The sequence below is a fragment of the Lathamus discolor genome, chromosome 4 (assembly GCF_037157495.1).
Source record: "Lathamus discolor isolate bLatDis1 chromosome 4, bLatDis1.hap1, whole genome shotgun sequence".
Lineage (NCBI taxonomy): Eukaryota > Metazoa > Chordata > Aves > Psittaciformes > Psittacidae > Lathamus > Lathamus discolor.
In genome coordinates, this window is record NC_088887.1 from 60,087,168 (window position 1) to 60,103,720 (window position 16,553).

The 16,553-nt window shown below is 39.0% G+C and overlaps 1 protein-coding gene across 11 annotated transcripts in view; it reads right to left on the reverse strand.

Moving 5' to 3' along the window:
- INPP4A (inositol polyphosphate-4-phosphatase type I A) overlaps positions 1-16,553 on the reverse strand; it is a 74,357-nt gene that overhangs the window by 33,256 nt on the left and 24,548 nt on the right. For 6 of the 11 annotated variants that reach the window (XM_065677646.1, XM_065677651.1, XM_065677650.1 and 3 more), the window contains exons 2-13: positions 14,480-14,537; positions 11,883-12,101; positions 11,011-11,055; positions 9,489-9,607; positions 9,258-9,374; positions 8,181-8,260; positions 6,227-6,380; positions 5,172-5,262; positions 4,549-4,696; positions 1,564-1,694; positions 1,105-1,209; positions 193-301 (exon numbers count right to left, since the gene is read on the reverse strand). In XM_065677646.1, the coding sequence (XP_065533718.1) occupies positions 193-301; positions 1,105-1,209; positions 1,564-1,694; positions 4,549-4,696; positions 5,172-5,262; positions 6,227-6,380; positions 8,181-8,260; positions 9,258-9,374; positions 9,489-9,607; positions 11,011-11,055; positions 11,883-11,988 (1,205 nt within the window). In that variant the 5' untranslated portion in view covers positions 11,989-12,101; positions 14,480-14,537. The remainder of the gene's footprint in view (positions 1-192; positions 302-1,104; positions 1,210-1,563; positions 1,695-4,548; positions 4,697-5,171; positions 5,263-6,226; positions 6,381-8,180; positions 8,261-9,257; positions 9,375-9,488; positions 9,608-11,010; positions 11,056-11,882; positions 12,102-14,479; positions 14,538-16,553) is intronic. The other 5 variants (XM_065677655.1, XM_065677654.1, XM_065677649.1 and 2 more) reach the window with 1 other exon arrangement.

Genomic DNA, 16,553 nt, shown 5'->3' on the forward strand with positions numbered 1-16,553 from the left:
AATATGGTAGTATAAGAGGGAAACTGTTTTCCCTCTCCCTCTTGGGAAAAAACATGGAATAATCTTTACATTGTATAGTAGAACCATTGAATGAAGGGCAACAAAACCATAGAATGAAGTAATTTTCCAAATCACTGAGCATGGACCAGGACAAAAAGTCACAATAACAGTTGACACAACATTTCTACTTACTGTTTCTTTGCCTCTTCAAACTTATGCAGCTTTTTCCGCAAGCCACCTGATTTAAAGCCTTGACAATGAGCTGCTGGTGCTCCTATGGTGACTATGTCGTAGTTCTGATCTGGGATGGACAAAAAGGACTTACGGATGAAAGCCTGTAATCTTTAATGTTGACAAACAATTGTGGAAATTTAAAAACTACTCTGAAAGTAATTTTTGTAAAACTTTCTGCTTGTGTTTTGAAGGACATGGAAAACTGAGTTTGTTTAGATGTCCTGGAAATCCATCAGGTACTTTTGAGGTGAAAGAACCATACTTGAATGCAGGTCCTGTGTTTCTTAATCTAGAAGACTGACAGTGAAAAAGAAGACTTGAACACTGGTCTTTATACAAAGCCTGCCATTACTGGAATCCCTCATATGGATGCATGGAACAAGGGTGTGCCCCCTGGTTAGTAAGAATTACTGTTAAAAGAAGGGAAAATGAGGTTATTTATGAAGAAATAAGCTTGATGTGAACAAGCTGCTGTGATTCCGCATAAGTGGTTCCAGAGACAAAGCACACAAGCTTGACAAGAAACAAATCAGAACCTTTACTATTCTGCTACAATTCAAAATGACTAGAAGAGACATAGCAGCTTAACCCAATGCATTCTTTCATATAAAGGCTGACTTGTGTCACCTAGGGTACAGTTAACTCCAGAGCCTAGTTTTGCCACCTGTACAATAGCAATAATTATACTTTTCTTCTGGAGAGATTTGGAATATGAGGATAGACGGTGCTACAAAAATGCCAAGTAGCGCTAGTACTACAGAGCAGTAGTTTGTAGAAAGTTGTCTATATGGTTGAGGAAGGAAATGAAAAAAAAAAAAAGGAGAGAAAAGTAACAGAATAAGGTAAAGAAAGAGAGAAAGAAACAAATACCTGATCCTCCATCATCCTGGACTCTCATTCTCTGTATGTGTAAATTCGTAGGAACAAATTCCAATTTTTTATCAGCTTTCAAGCTACTGGCTTTAAATGAAGGACCTGAGAAATGCAGGAGAAAAGTAAGCATAAAACCCCTCTGTTTCTGCTTATGCTAAAACATTCAAGGAGTGTCATTCACCATTTGCTACATGCTGAAAGTAAAAGAGAAAAGAAAGAAAAGAGATGTATCTTTCTGTTACAGGTCATAATTGTTCTGTACTTTCAGGGTAAAATAAGAGAATGAATAAAGCAGACATATCTCACATGATGAGCAAACTCACAATAAATGTTAATGAAAAAATCTAACAATAGCATTTTTTACTTATCAAACTAAAACATTCTGGATTGCCAATTTCAGAGAAGCACTAACAATCACAGCTGTGAAATATCATGTTATTATGAAAAAGAAATCACCTTTATACTGGTGCAGATCAGTTAGATTTTCCTGATAAGTTAAAATAATTGTTTGGTACTGAGTAACTATTTGTCGACGAAGGCTTTCCCAACAAGGGGACAGTTCTCCCAGTTCTTCTAGTTCACAGACCCTAGGCGGAGAGAAGAAAAACAAATAAAAAAGAAAAAGAAAAAGAGAGGTGTTCAGTTCTATAGTCCTCTTGACCAATGGGTTTCACATTGTACCAATGTAGCACCATCCTCTGCTGACACATTCTCAATTCACTCTCACCAGACTGGGAATGTTTCCAAAAATAAGCCCTAAAGAACAGCTGTTGGGGCTCTACTTATAGATTCCTCACAGGCAGAATACACCGAGCTCCCCTCAGCAGACTCAGGTATTGGTCAAGACCAAAGCTTCCTACCTTTCTGCAGGAGCTCCCAAACTGTATGAAGATTTGCAAATGATGGGCACTGTCATCCTGTCAGGTGATCACGGACAATGAGGGACCTTTTTAGGCAACTCCACTGAACTTCAATGGCTCTCAAATTAAATCAGGACTGTGACAGAAGTCAGGTGGGATGTTAGCACCTATCTGACATTAGATACAAGGAGTATTTGCCTTGGCCAGGTATCTAACACAACAGTTTCCAAGGCCAGGCCGGGAAGGCCTAAGAAGTGTAAGCATGAATAAGGGTTTGGAGAGACAAAAGATAAACCAGCAAAACTTTCATCTGAGGTTCAGGATTTTAGGCACCCAAGTTTTACTGCAAGTGGAATAAAAGACAACTGGATACACCTGGAATGAACAGGAACTCCCCTGGCTTTCCGTTGCAACCTGTCTGCTAGGTTTTCAGTCACACACGGCAATCTTGTGTTATGTTCTGTTCCCCAACAGCACTGCTGAGGAAATAGTGTATTTCACATCACGCTTGTATTACTGTCTTCTTGGATTAAGATATTATTTTGGAATAAAGCAAGAAGGCAAAAAGTAAACAAGTCAATGGCAGATACAGTTCAACAGCACATTACCCAGAAAAGTAGAGCAATCACCTACAAAAAGGATCCTGCAGGTTTTTTTGCAGTTCTCTCAGTATCCTTAATCTGCAGTTTTAATCAACTGTATATAGTTTAAGACAGTATTTCACAGAACAATTCTTACTGCACAATATTTAGGATATTAATAAAACAAAGAAAATTTCCAAGAAAAACTCCAGATTGATTAGCCAATAGGCAACAGTGTAAACTGTATTTATTAGTGACTTGGAGAAAGACATTAACAGTTTCATCTTGTAAAACTGCTTCGGCATAAGATGCTATTATGACTACCTTGACAAACTCCCCGCTCAAAACTAACTATGCATCTGAGTCCAGGTCTTCCTGAAGTAAATTCATAGCTTAAGACTCAAGTTTACTTCTTTGTCCCATGGGGCTGAGACAGCAGGGGATGTGTCTGCCATAATTAGGTAGTCAGCATATCCCCCTGGTTAGATGTTTCCTTTCAAAGAGCTCTGGCCCAGAAAAGCTTTATATAAGAGACAGCAGTCATGATTATCCAAGGACATTTTAAAAGTCACCAGTATGTTAAGAGAGAAGCAGCTGTGCTTGTGTAGCTGAATTCCTCTGGCCTGCAGCACAGAGCATGGAGAAAACAAGAGTGCTTGGCCAAATCTGAGAGATCCTATGAATACAAAGTGTGGCTGTGCATGTTGTAGAGTGTGTCACTTCAGCTGGACAGGGAGAAGTGAGTCTTTCTCTTCAATTATATGAAAGTCATATTTACCTTTGTGCCAAGTAATTCGGCACATACAAAGTGGTACTAGCAATCACCTGGGCTGTTATTAACCCATAACTGCATAAAATATGTAACCAATCTCTGCATGATTTTAGCAAGAGCCTCTCAACAGTCACATTCTGTGGCTAATACCTTAAGAAACTTCATTGCCCACAGCCTTATGGAAAGCCACATCTTTTTCCCCCATTCACCCTAAATTCTCCTCTTACTATCTTCAAGTCCTTGAACTACATCCATCATAGATGGCACCTTATGGGTACTCTTGTCAACTCTTTAGATTCTTATAGCTGTACTTCAAAATGAATAGGTTGTTTTAAATGTACTGTGAGGAAAGCTGTAGAGAAACAAAGATGTAAAACGAACAATGAATAACGTGTAATGGCATATCCCAAGCCTTCTCCATCAAGATCGTAGCAGGACAGCTAGAAAAGACACAGTATTCACTCTCTAGAGTCTAACATCTGACTACTCTGAGAGAGCTGGGGTGGTTCAGCCTAGGGAAGAGAAGGCTCCAGGGATACCTTCGAGCAGCTTCCAGTGCCTAAAGGGGGCCTACTCTCAAGAAGGGGAGAGGGATTTACTACAAGGGGATGTAGTGACAAGACAAGGGGCAATGGCTTTAAACTGACAGAGGAGAGATTTAGATTAGATATTAGAAAAAATTTTTCACTGTGAGGGTAGTGAGGCCCTGGCACAGGTTGCCCAGAGAACTTGTGGCTGCCCCATCCCTGGCAGCGTTTAAGGCCAGGCTGGATGGGGCCTTGAGCAGCCTCATCTAGTGGAAGGTATCCATGCCTGCGGCAAGGCGGATGGAACTGGATGATCTTTAAGGTCCCTTCCAACCTAAACCCTTCTATGATTCTATAATATAGATAGACATATAAAAAGATAATGTATTCTAATGTTATAGACCTAATACAGTCACATAAATATGAAACATATCTTCTGTGGCCTTAACAATACTTTTATGAGAGGAACAGATAACCCCTAAATGCAGCTAACTGCAGTATGATCCCAAGTGTTCACTATTCCAACAGTGCCACCGTATGCTCACATTACCATACACTCAAGCCTAAAGTCTATACTCTGACATGAAATCTTAATTCACTGTAACTGTACAGTCAGCAACTTGCTGCATTAACACAGATATATTTCTTGGTAACTCAATAACAGCCGTATCACTGCTGTACGTAAACTGGCCTGAACTTACCTTGCAGCATCTTCTTCTAGAAGAAGCTTCACAAATTGCCTAGGGATGTGTAGTGACAGGATGCTCTCTGCCATTTGCTCCAAGATTCTCAAGTGGTTTCCATCAGTGGTTGGGAAGCGATACATTCGGCAAATGGCGCCACCAAACACTGAAGAATTAAAATCATGTTATTTAAGTTTAAAGTGTACAAAGCCTCTCCTTTCCTAAATAAAAGGCTTCAAATCACTAATGTGAACACTGTTGTAAAGATCTGGTTTAAGCAGGCATCAGTTCTAGCTTTTCCAAGTACGGTCAGTCTGCAGTGACCATTCTCCCAGTGTTTGTGGGAAAAGCCTCCAAATTATTTAAAACACTAGTAAGGAAATACTAGCAAATTGCATGGAAAATTTTATACTACAGTCAACTTAATGACATAAGTTTCCTTCTGCTGGTTTTACTCTACAATATAGTGCAAATGACAAAATAATTTATTCTTGTATGACCCTCAAAGGGCTGCTCAATCAGCAGCCTGCTCCTATTCAAATAAAACATCTGCTTAAACACCCTGGAGCCACAGGCAGACAGCAAGAGATTAACTTTTACTGATGCCCAAAGCTTACTTGTTACAGCACACAGCAGCTTACCAGATTTCAGTAGTGCATCTTTCCGTAATGAAGCATATTTGGATCTGATTCCTAAAGATTCTGTTAAACTTTCATCAACTGGCAACACAGTCTAAAGAAAAAGAAAACCCAGAATTGTAAAGAAAAATACCTCAGTGTCAGGGCAATATGCCTGTGATGACCCTATTTACACAGACTTGAAAGGAGTATTCAAAGCAACACATGGTTAAAATAAATATTTCAAATATGTTTACTGTGGACAAAAAATACTGCAGGCTGAAACAATAAATACACCTAAACCCTCCAATCTAAGCATTCCTATTTACTTCTCCAAAAAAGTTCAAAAAGCTGTAAAACTTTCCATCCGGCCCTTCACAATTATTTTTATGTTAGCATAGCTCTGGAGTCCTTAAAGGTACTGCACCAACATATGTAGCTACAGCTACAAAGTGATACTAATGAACATTGTGACTGTGATACACAGATAGGAGGGCAACTATCACCAGGATATTCAGAACACAAGGTTTACAGACTTAAACGTATGTCTAGGCTGAGAAAGCACTATAAATGTCTGCTCTCAGACAAATATTTGGGGCATCAGAAAATAAAATCCAATATTCAAGTAACTTGTTCAGTTTTATCAAAATGTTTAAGTTGCCTGTGGAAATTCCGGGTATTTCCTGAGCATCCCCATTACAGCTTGCTTAATGGCACCTTTCAATTCTAAGTGTGAACTGGAATAGCACATCTTTGTGAAGCTGGTTATCAATGTACCAAGTGCAGCAACGTACACTACCACAAGCCTATTCTGATGAAAGGCACAAGTACCTGAAGCTAAAGCCTAACCACTGTAAATTAACTTTTTCCCCAAGACTTTCACCCCCAAACATGAGCACCAAGAACACTGCAAATACAAAACTACTTCATCACCATTAAACTGACATTTACAGTATTTTGAAATTATAAAGCCCTACTAAACATAAAGATGGATGGGAAAGTTGACAGCAGACGTCAACCTAGTTTATCCTGGCAATGAATCTGCACTTTTCTGAACTTGATACAATGCTCATACTCACCCTTCCATTAATTGTATCAGGTGACCTTGTCACTGGAGGCCTTTGGTCAGTTTTTTCCTCCATTTGCCATCCAATAACTGTAATGTTACCTACACGGTCACTTTCAGCCGACCTGCAACAAACACTCTGCGTTGAGATTTTTTTGGAGGTGGACCTGTTTATCAACAAGGGAACACTTATAAAAGACTATTAATCTTCAAACTTAATGAACATTTTAAATAGGAAGCTTTTCAACTTCATTTTACATATTTTTATAACGTATTATTCCAACAGCAAAATGCTCTCCTCATTCTGCAGGGATGCTGTACAGACCTCCTAATTGAAGGCAACCTAAAATCATGCATGTGTGTCAATTATTCAGAAGACCCGTGACTTACAGTAAGTTTGGCAGAGACTTTATGTTATTAAGATAAATTCTAATTGTATTTTAAGATTGTTGTTTACATGTAAAAATATGCTTGGACAGCAAGCAAAAAGAAGTCTCTGGAACAGACAATATTGGGAAGGCAAAAAAATAAGCACACAGGATGACTACAAGAAAAAGTTTATGTAACATATTTATAGATCATGCTCAGCATCCAGCTCATACATCTGAGAGGTAACATGACAATGAGAAGGCAAGCATGTATTCACACACTTTGATAATCAGAATATACTTGATATCAAAACAAATAGAGTTTAATAAAGTCCATATTCAACTTAGTTATGAAAGAATAAACCTAGCAGAATAACCTTGTCTAAAACACATTCAACTCCTGCCATCACATTCCTCTTTTTCACTCCCTCAAAACACACTCATCTTCACACCTATGATAAATTTTAGCCAACATCATACTTCTCATGCCTCTTCTGACTCGTTCACCTACTCCCCCCTGTTAAATCATATAATTTTAAATGTTTAACATATAAGTCATGTCAAATAATTTTTTCTTTACAACTCATTGTGAAAAAAGCTGAAAACCTTACCTATCTCTTCTCTTAGCAAGAAAAGCTTTGCCCATGTTTTGTTAGTTGTATCTGGGCTAAGAAATTTCTGCAAGTTTATCACAGTAACTGTTTCTAGTGCTGATTATGCAGATACTACCAACAGCATCTTCCTCAGTCTTTCTGATTGTTTTCTCCCTTAGACTGTCTTCCCCTTGCCTTCTCTAACATGGATGCATGTCCTATTTTTAACACATACTACAATGCGCCTTTACACATCAGAGCTCTCCTTCCTTAATCTCACTTTGCTGTCCTCATTTTTCTCCAACCCTCTACTTAACTGTGTCCCACACTGGCTTTCAAGAGTATGATTTGATTCCTATGATTATAACTACTACCTTAAGCATTGGTATGAGACTCACACTCTCTTTTTCATTCTCTCCTGAGTCATGTTCCTTCCTTGAAAGTTTCCAATATGAATTAAATTAGAAAATTACATCAATCAGTGCTATTGTAATGTGACTCCTTCTATTCCTAGTGCATTATATCGATAAATACACTATTTAGCAACAAATACACAATTTAGCAACTGGTAGGGGGTGAAATAGAGCCTAGATTTATCTAAGCCAAGGTATTCCAAACAACTAAGATACCTCTCTCTTTCAACGGGCTTTATTCTTCCCATCACAGGCTCTTTACACATCAGCACAGTCAAAAATAGTCTATTTTGCCACTCTTCATGGCCATGTGTGCTGAGGTGATAGGATGAAATGCACAAAAATAAAATTGGTCTTGAGAATACTTTCTTGAATTGGAGAACTAGAACCAATGTCTAACATTATGCACCATATTGGAAAGGTCTTGTTCTGATTATCATGCAATATAAAATAGGTTTTTTGTAATAGTGGCCTGGAACTAAAAAACCCAACCAAACAAAAGGTTTTCTTCATATCTTAAAGTTTTCATCACATCTTGAGCATGCTTTCAGGAATTAAGAATTAATTCCTAAATGGAGCAGGATATTACAAACCTTAGTGTTAAGTGCAACCTGTGATTCTTCTCCTGAAGAAGTTCTTTTACAGTGAACATCCCAGAACCCAACATATACATCTGAAAGAAGATGAGTACCAGAATTTTACAATGAATAAAGACTTCGTCCACAGCACTGAAGCCCAAAATACAATTATTATGCACAAAAGTCTGAGAACAAAAATATAATTACATATGCCCGTACATAACTAATTAAAACTTTAAAATGTAATAAATGTGGTAATCTATTAAAAATCCTTTTTCTACCAGAGGACAGCAAGCGTTTTTCTTTCCCTAGGATTTGAGAGGAGGTACTTCAATATATACAAGTTTAGGCCAAGCAATACAGGAATGCTGAAAGCAATGACTGAACAGGGCTCAGACTGACTAGGTCTACATTCATAGTCCCTCCCTGACCCAGACCTGGCTCCTCCTGAAAAACTTACCTCTCCCTTTTTCCCTAGAAAGCACTGTACAGAGAGGGACAGCTCTCCTGCCCTTAAGGAAGCCTACATGGGGCCTGGAACTGTATTTTCAGCAACAGTCTGAAAATAAATGGCTGAGTTGCACCCAGATACATGTAGTTACATGGGAGGGCTGGCACTTAAACTTTTCTCAGTAGGGAAACAAATCTTACCCCCGAACAAAATCACTAAGGTATCAAGGTAGGGCAATTTCTAGAATTCAGCAGCTCTGTTCAGAAGGACTGTTTCATCATGGGCCCAACAAGTCCAACATTTTGACAGAGGTTAGAGGCCTCAGTTAGGGGGGTTGGATCCCACTCATTATCTAGCTTAGTAAAAAGGTCCACGACATAAGAGAAAAAGTGACAGGACCTCTTAATTTATATCAGTGTTCCCCAAACTTGCTGCAGACAAGCCTTATTTGAGAATACTGGCAATGGTCCCCACTCTGCCACAGCATTTGTCCCTCCTTTCCCTACACATCTTGCTTTCTCCAGGATCAATGCTGCCACACCATGTTGCTTTCTTCCACAAACCCTACTAGTTTTATCTCCTTGCCTCTCATTTCCTTGCTTAACACTGACACAGCAAGCAATGAAATAAAGAAAACTTACTGTTCCCTGAGATCTATCTTTGACATCATACACGGAAAGTTTGATTTGTGTCATTTGATTGATAAGAGAGTCTTGGAAAAAGGCAATGCTGCTTAGGAAGATAGGATTACTTGTTCCCTGTAATCATAAAAAAAAGGTCAAAAATTAATGCAAGGTGGTATTTGTTAGGAAGAAATGCTTCCTGTATTAGCTTCAATTTTAAGTCTAATCCAGGAGTACCTCACCACTTACCTCAATAATTTCTGTCTGTGCATGCTTCGTCCAGAACGCCTGAGGAGGTGTCGTTACACTCACTGCTACAAAACTATTTGGTTTTCGATCTAGCGATGGAGTTAGGAGCTCACTGCAAGCTTTAGGTATGCAATAAATAAATAAATTTAGATACAGGCTCTTTTTCATATTGCTGTAAGAGTCTACATTTGCAGAAAAGATTATTATACACCCTGAGCAATAAACCCATGAAGGGCCTAATATTCTTTCTACCACCACACTGTAAATGCAGACATCACTCACCTTTGTGCATGCAAACATTAAGCATGCAATCAGATCAGTTTGGCTCCAAGCTGTAGAGCTGTAATTTAAACTTGTTCCCTTCTAACACCTGCCTATTCATGCCCCTGGCACAACTTATTAGAACAGCGTACAAACATAACTTTTCCTCTGGGAATCTCACGAGCATGGCTGTAGTTGATTTGAAGTCATGGTCCATTAAGCCCATTACCAAACGGCATTTTGCCATGGAGAGCCAATAGAAGTGCTTAAATATTGATCAAGCAGCTCTACTATGTGAAGAACTAGCCTGTAATTGTAAAAGGACAGTAATTTATTTCCTCTGAAATGTTATTGTGAGTTTAACTGCTGTGAAGGGCCTATGGGGAGTAGCAAATAACTACCAAAAATCACAGGGAGTGACTCTATACAATTATATTAAACTTCAGTGCCAAATTCTATCTAGCTACAATACAGGTAACTACAGTGTGGTCTGACCCTAGGACCACCAGCTAGGTACAGAAATTTAATTCTGAAATTTACCTGGGCAAGCAAAATATTTAAATGTACACTAACCAGCTCCGCAGTTCTCGGTATTTTAATTTATCTGAAAATATCCAAAGTACCTTACTCAGCTCTAATTCTTAAGATTCACAACATGATTACATCTGAGAAAATGTTCTCATTTTTCATTTCAAGCATATCGTTAAGAGCCTAACCTTCAACATCAGTCCACTGTCAGGCCTAGAAAACCGTGCTGCACTTGAAAATGTGGACTGAATTCTCATGAAGCAAGTATTTTTCACTTATTCTTCAAGTGAGGTGGGTTAATACCCAACGTTCTTGTCCAAATTTAACCATCTTAGAAATTAGGTCACTTCTGCATGTCGAATTATCCCTTGATAACAAAGGCCACAGGAAAGTGGCTGATGTACTGAGATACTTCTGAAGTACTGATATACTGAGACTGAAGACAGCTTCACAGTACCTTCACATAAAAAACCCAAACGTGTAAAACTTACACTCATATAGCAAATATTTTAAATTTTATAGGACAGATGTTTTAATTACAGACTTTCAAGAACTGCTGGCTGCTTATCAAAAGATACTGTTCAGGCAGCAAGAAAATGGTACCACATTTCCATAAAAATCAAAGTTTCAATCCTTACTATATGAAAAGCGCTTCAAAATCAACAACTACAAAACCACACACATACTCAATAGCATGTATCATCAAAATTAGCATAAAAATCACTAAGCCTACCTAAACTGAACTCTAAAATCGGCTCATCTGGATCCTGAATGTTTCCTGTAAATCAGAAAAATTAACACAAGGTTAGCCAAATACTGCTGTCATGTGAATCCTTTCCTGAAGTTGCAGTCATGCAGAGAAAGAAATTCAATTTTATAGTAAAAAAAAAAATTGTATTTTTAATGGAATGAGCCATGACTGGTATTTAAAATACTTATTAGCTAATCTTTGCTATTTAAAAATTATCTGAGAAACCTGAGATGATCTCATTTTACAAAACATGCTAAAATATGTAGCACTATTCATTTGGAATATGGGAATATAACATGCTGAAGGTCAGTAAAAAACAACAGGATTAAAGCCACTTAGTGTCTGAGTCACAATTTACTCCAAATTACTAAATCAGCTACATCTCCTCTGTGATCAGTAAATAGGGAAAAGTTTGAAAGTACCTGTCTCTTTCACTAATCAATGAAGGCCTCTGGGGGTTGCAAATCCTAATTTTCTCACCATAAAAGGGAGAAAATTCTCAGCTCCCTCAAGTCTCTTGAAAATTTTATACAATGTCAGACAAGGAGGTTGCCAAGACTGTTCCTAGACCTTGGCATTCGTTTGTTGTTTTATCTTCCTGTTTCTTACTTTTGACTGATAAACACAACTGCACAAAACCTAGTTTAATTTCTTTTTTACTCCTCTCTCAAATTTTAATGTTTTGTCTATTTTAAAAATGGTAAGTTTAAGATTTTTTAATTTGTTTATTGTAATTCCCTCCAGCTAACCAGCCATATCTAAATCTTCAGGGATTCAAAGAAAAAACCCAATGTTAGTACAGAGTAGAATTCTGAAAGGAGCAACAGAGCAATAGCTGACAAGAAGGTACATACCTGCCAGAGAAAGGCCTAGCATTTCAGAGGTGACATCAATGGTGGAGGCCCGTTGCACAGTGCGGGATTTTGCACCATGGCGGGGACTGTGTTCTCTTGCTGTCATTTTGTCATGAAGAACCCTTCTTTTCTTGCCGCTTGGCTTTACTGATGTTTGTCTTACAGAGCAGCAGAGTGCAGCAGGCTGTCTCCAATTGCTATTCCTCCAACATTACCACACTAAGCAATAAAGACAGAAAAAACATGCCAAAATTTTAGGCCACTATCAGCTACTGGTTTTCTAACAGCAGCCATAAAATTGCCTCAGGTCATTCAAATAAAATGCTCAAGGCAGATTAAATGCACAGTAACTTAATTTGCATGAGCTGTACATCTGTAGCATTTTACTGCAAATTGTTGAAGACTGTACCACATGCAAGAAAGGCTCTTCTGTCAGAGAATGGGGGTTGAGAGACTCGTTAACAGACCAGCTGCTCTTCTTTGTCTAAGTTATTAAACCATCCTTAATGAAGTTTCCTGGTTTTCATAATCCCCAGAGAACACAAGTAAATTCATCAGATGGGGCCTCTGTCTGCAGAGGTAGGACAACGGATAAGGACAAAGGGACAACGGGTCAGCAGAACGCAGAACAAAAGGGCAGGAAATGTTGTTAGTGTCCACACACTGTGTTGTTCCAGGCTCTACTGCCATGTAGGGCTGTTGAAAACTATAAATAAAGCCTACTGGGTCAGAGCAAGGTTGAAATTCTGAGATGGTGATAGCAAGTAAAAAGGGATGCCTGCTGATGTGGCACATGGCAGCGGCTGTGCTTTTCCTTCACCCTAAACTTTACTGCTTTACAGACATCCATGACAGCTGCTCTTCCCTTCACAATTCCTATAAAGTGAAATGTTATCACAACAATGGAACACAAAGCATATAGCAAATTTTGTTACATTGTTATATGTGGTGCTTTTGGTTTGGCTGATAAATTTGAATATTCCTTCTGACAGCCACACTAGCATTGCAGTTACGGAACTTTAGTATTCATTTCATACTATTATGACAAGCTCCATTCATTTAGGAAGTGAGACTAGGAGTAAAATCTGATAAGCCTGAAAGGTAGTAATACAGTGACTAGTACCTTCACAGGAGCCCCTCATTTATTTTACAATATTTGAACCATGCTGCATAATGGGAGCGTATTTCTTTTCCTTTCAGGTTGATGGGCCTAACAACAGGCAAGATGCATTCTAAGTAAATAAAGCACCTAGCTTTTACTTGTGTTTAAAATGGGTGTTTCGAAACTGAAGCCCTCCAAAGGAACACTCAAACTGCCTAACTTAAGTCTCTGAATTTAACTAGTCAGTATCTCCCTCTGGAGGATTTGAAAAGAATCTTCCCCTCTTCACAGGAACTCAAGCATCTTCTTAACTAGCACTGGTTCACTGGACATCTGAAATTCAGATGCAAATTAAGCACCACTGACAACTGAACTAAACACAACCTTGGTCATCTACATGAGCTTAGGAATGAGATTTAAATGGCGAGCTCATTGCAGGCTGGAAGGAATTTCAGCTGCATCCATTAGATAGGTCAGTCTGTTGCCAGTCAGAACAAATAATTTGCCTTGGTGATTCAACTCGGCTTTATACAATATAATGTCATAAGCCAATTCCAAATAGGAAAAGAAAGAACTCTTGAGTGGAAGAAGCAGAAATTGACAGCTCTGAACATCCCATCCCTAAAAGCTTTGAAACTCAGTGACAGCATACAAAACAACACTCTGCTTACAGATATAATTAATGACAGACAAAAATTAAAGCAGGCAGTTTTCCAATTCATACATAATCACAGAACAGCTGAGCTTGGAAGGGATCTCTGGAGTTCATCTAATCCAAGTCCCCTGCTCAAAAGCAGCATCACCTAGATCAAGTTGCTCAGGACTGTGTCCAGTTGATTTTAGACACTGGCTGTAACGCCTCTGGCCAGCCTGGTTGTTCCATAGTTCAATCCCTCTCAAGTGGTTAAATGGCTAGTGAGCCACTGATCTTTCTTGAATAGTACTGAATGTCCTAAGATTTGGTCAAATAAAACTTCCACCAAAATTATTTGCCAGTTTCCAAGTCTTTCCATTCTCCTAATTATTTTTTCTTCTTTCAGCAGTTGGTTTTCCTTGGTCTGTTGTTCAGGTAATGTAGTGTTTCGTGGATTGCAAGCCCATTAAACCTAAGCTAATGAAACAGAAGACTAATGAAGCAGAATACCTACAAAATGTGCTTGCAGAAATTTAGACAGGATGCTATAGCTCCTTCCCCCAAATCCTACAGATACCTTAATTAAAGAATAACTAACAGTTCACATAGGTACAGGTCAGACAGCAGTTAGGTTAGAGTCCAGATGTTTTTCGGCTAAAATGTCTGTAGTTGCTGACAACCTTAAAAAGGGTAAATCCTTGAGAAGTTAAAATAGTGTCAGGTATTTGCTTTGAAACTATTTCTATTTAAGTATTACTGAGCATAATAAATTTTCAAGGCTAAGTTCTCAACTATTCATTTAAATTGCAATATTAATTTCTCGCCTAATGATAATTTTCAGCTTACACTGATCATACTTACAGAGGGCTCGTTTCCTCATGTGTGGAGGGACTTTGTGTATCATCGGTTAAGTCCACATCTAAAAAAATAAACAAAATAATCAGCATAAATAATAAATCTTTTCATACAGCATAAATCACAACAAACAGGCAGGTATCATTCTTAGATTAACTGTAAATTTAACTTCTGATTAATAACTCTCACATTAATGTTTATTGAAAATGAAAAAACAAAGAGTATGATCCTCTGCTGAACCTCACTAATCATAGCAATAGCCAGTCAGAGCAAGAGCACGAAGAAATAAGGTTATGCTGAAAAGGTCTTCAGGTCAGCATTTGGTGAGTGGGTAGAATAGCTGTAAGAAACATATGTTAACATGCTTGCTGAAAGGCTTGGTGCTATTAAGAAAAAGGAATGTATATAGAAACATAGAATAGTTAGGTTGGAAAGGACCTTAAGACCATCTAGTTCCAACCCCCCTGCCATGGGCAGGGACACCTCACACCAAACTATGTTACCCAAGGCTCTGTCCAACCTGGCCTTGAACACCACCAGGGATGGAGCATTCACAACTTCCATCGGCATCCCACTCCAGTGCTTCACCACCCTCACAGTATTCTTCCTTATATCCAATCTAAACTTCCCTTTTTGAGTTTTAACCTGTTACCCCTTGTCCTATCACTACAGTCCCTAGTGAAGTCTCTCCCCAGTATTCTTGTAGGCTCCCTTCAGATACTGGAAGGCTGCTATGAGGTCTCCAGGCAGCCTTCTCTTCTCCAGGCTGAACAGCCCCAACTTCCTCAGCCTATCTTCATACAGGAGGTGCTCCAGTCCCCTGATCATCCTCGTGGCCCTCCTCTGGACTTGTTCCAACAGTTCCATGTCCTTTTTATGTTGAGGACACCAGAACTGCACACAGTACTGCAAGTGAGGTCTCACGAGAGCAGAGTAGAGGGGCAGGATGACCTCCTTCGACCTGCTGGTCGAAGATGATATCTTGAGTATGAGACTTGTCACATGCTTGCTTTTCTATAGTTAAACGTACAAAATTTTGCTGCTTGGAAGAGTTATAATCACTGTCAGGAGAAAAGATCCTGTGTCAAACCACAGAAGTTCAAGAGATGAAGATGTAGGGCTTTCTCTCCATTGAGTGAAATTACTATGTGAGGTAGGCTTCTCTGAACAGCTACCGATAATCATACAGGAGAAGTGAATTACTTTTAAATCTACTATGAGTTAACTGAAGGTCTGGAATTGCTAGTAGTACCATCTCATTCAAGTACATATACATTAATAGCATACACCTTTTAAGACCTCCCATGTATGCCATACTACAATAAAAGAGATGGGGAAGCCCAGTCTGAGCTTTTTAATGTAATCACCAGGCCTACCAATTACCCATGACTACTTAAGAACATAGGTATAAGCTCTTATCACTTATAGAAAGGTCTTTTATCTCATCTAAACTGCACAGGAGGCAGGTATCTGATCTCAGCTCACTGCCCAGGGTCTCTATATAGTCAGTGGTGAGACATAGGCACTTCCAGAGAATGAGTCACTGGTTTCCAAGGTAGGTGGGGTGAATCACCACAAGAAAGAACCTCTCCTCCTCTCTCTAACTATACAAAGAATTTAGGTGACTAGGTTAGGCCCGATGCTGCAGCTGGGCAAACTGGATCCCTCACACAGTTGTGCCAGCTCAGGCAGGGGTGACTTCCCTCTGTTCACTGCATAGGCTGACATGACCCAACCGACAGGTGCCCTGACCACACTCTTGAATTACAACCTTTTCAACAATTACAACTTTATAATAGGTGGAGGTAGGATTCCTACCAAAAGAAAGGTAATATTAACATACTGGATAGCTCCCTCAGATGGTACCAAACACTGGTTCCAGTTCCACAGCCAGCAATCCCAAAGGCTGATGCAATTCATGTCCAAACAAACCCTATCCTGAAGATGGAATGATGCATCTATATGTAGTCTTTGGCTTTGCCCTTAATATTGCAGACAGTGGACATTGGCAATGTGTGCAACTTTGCACTTCATGAAGTTTTGCTGCAAGCCCAGTTTTCAACTGTGGCTTCAACAGAAG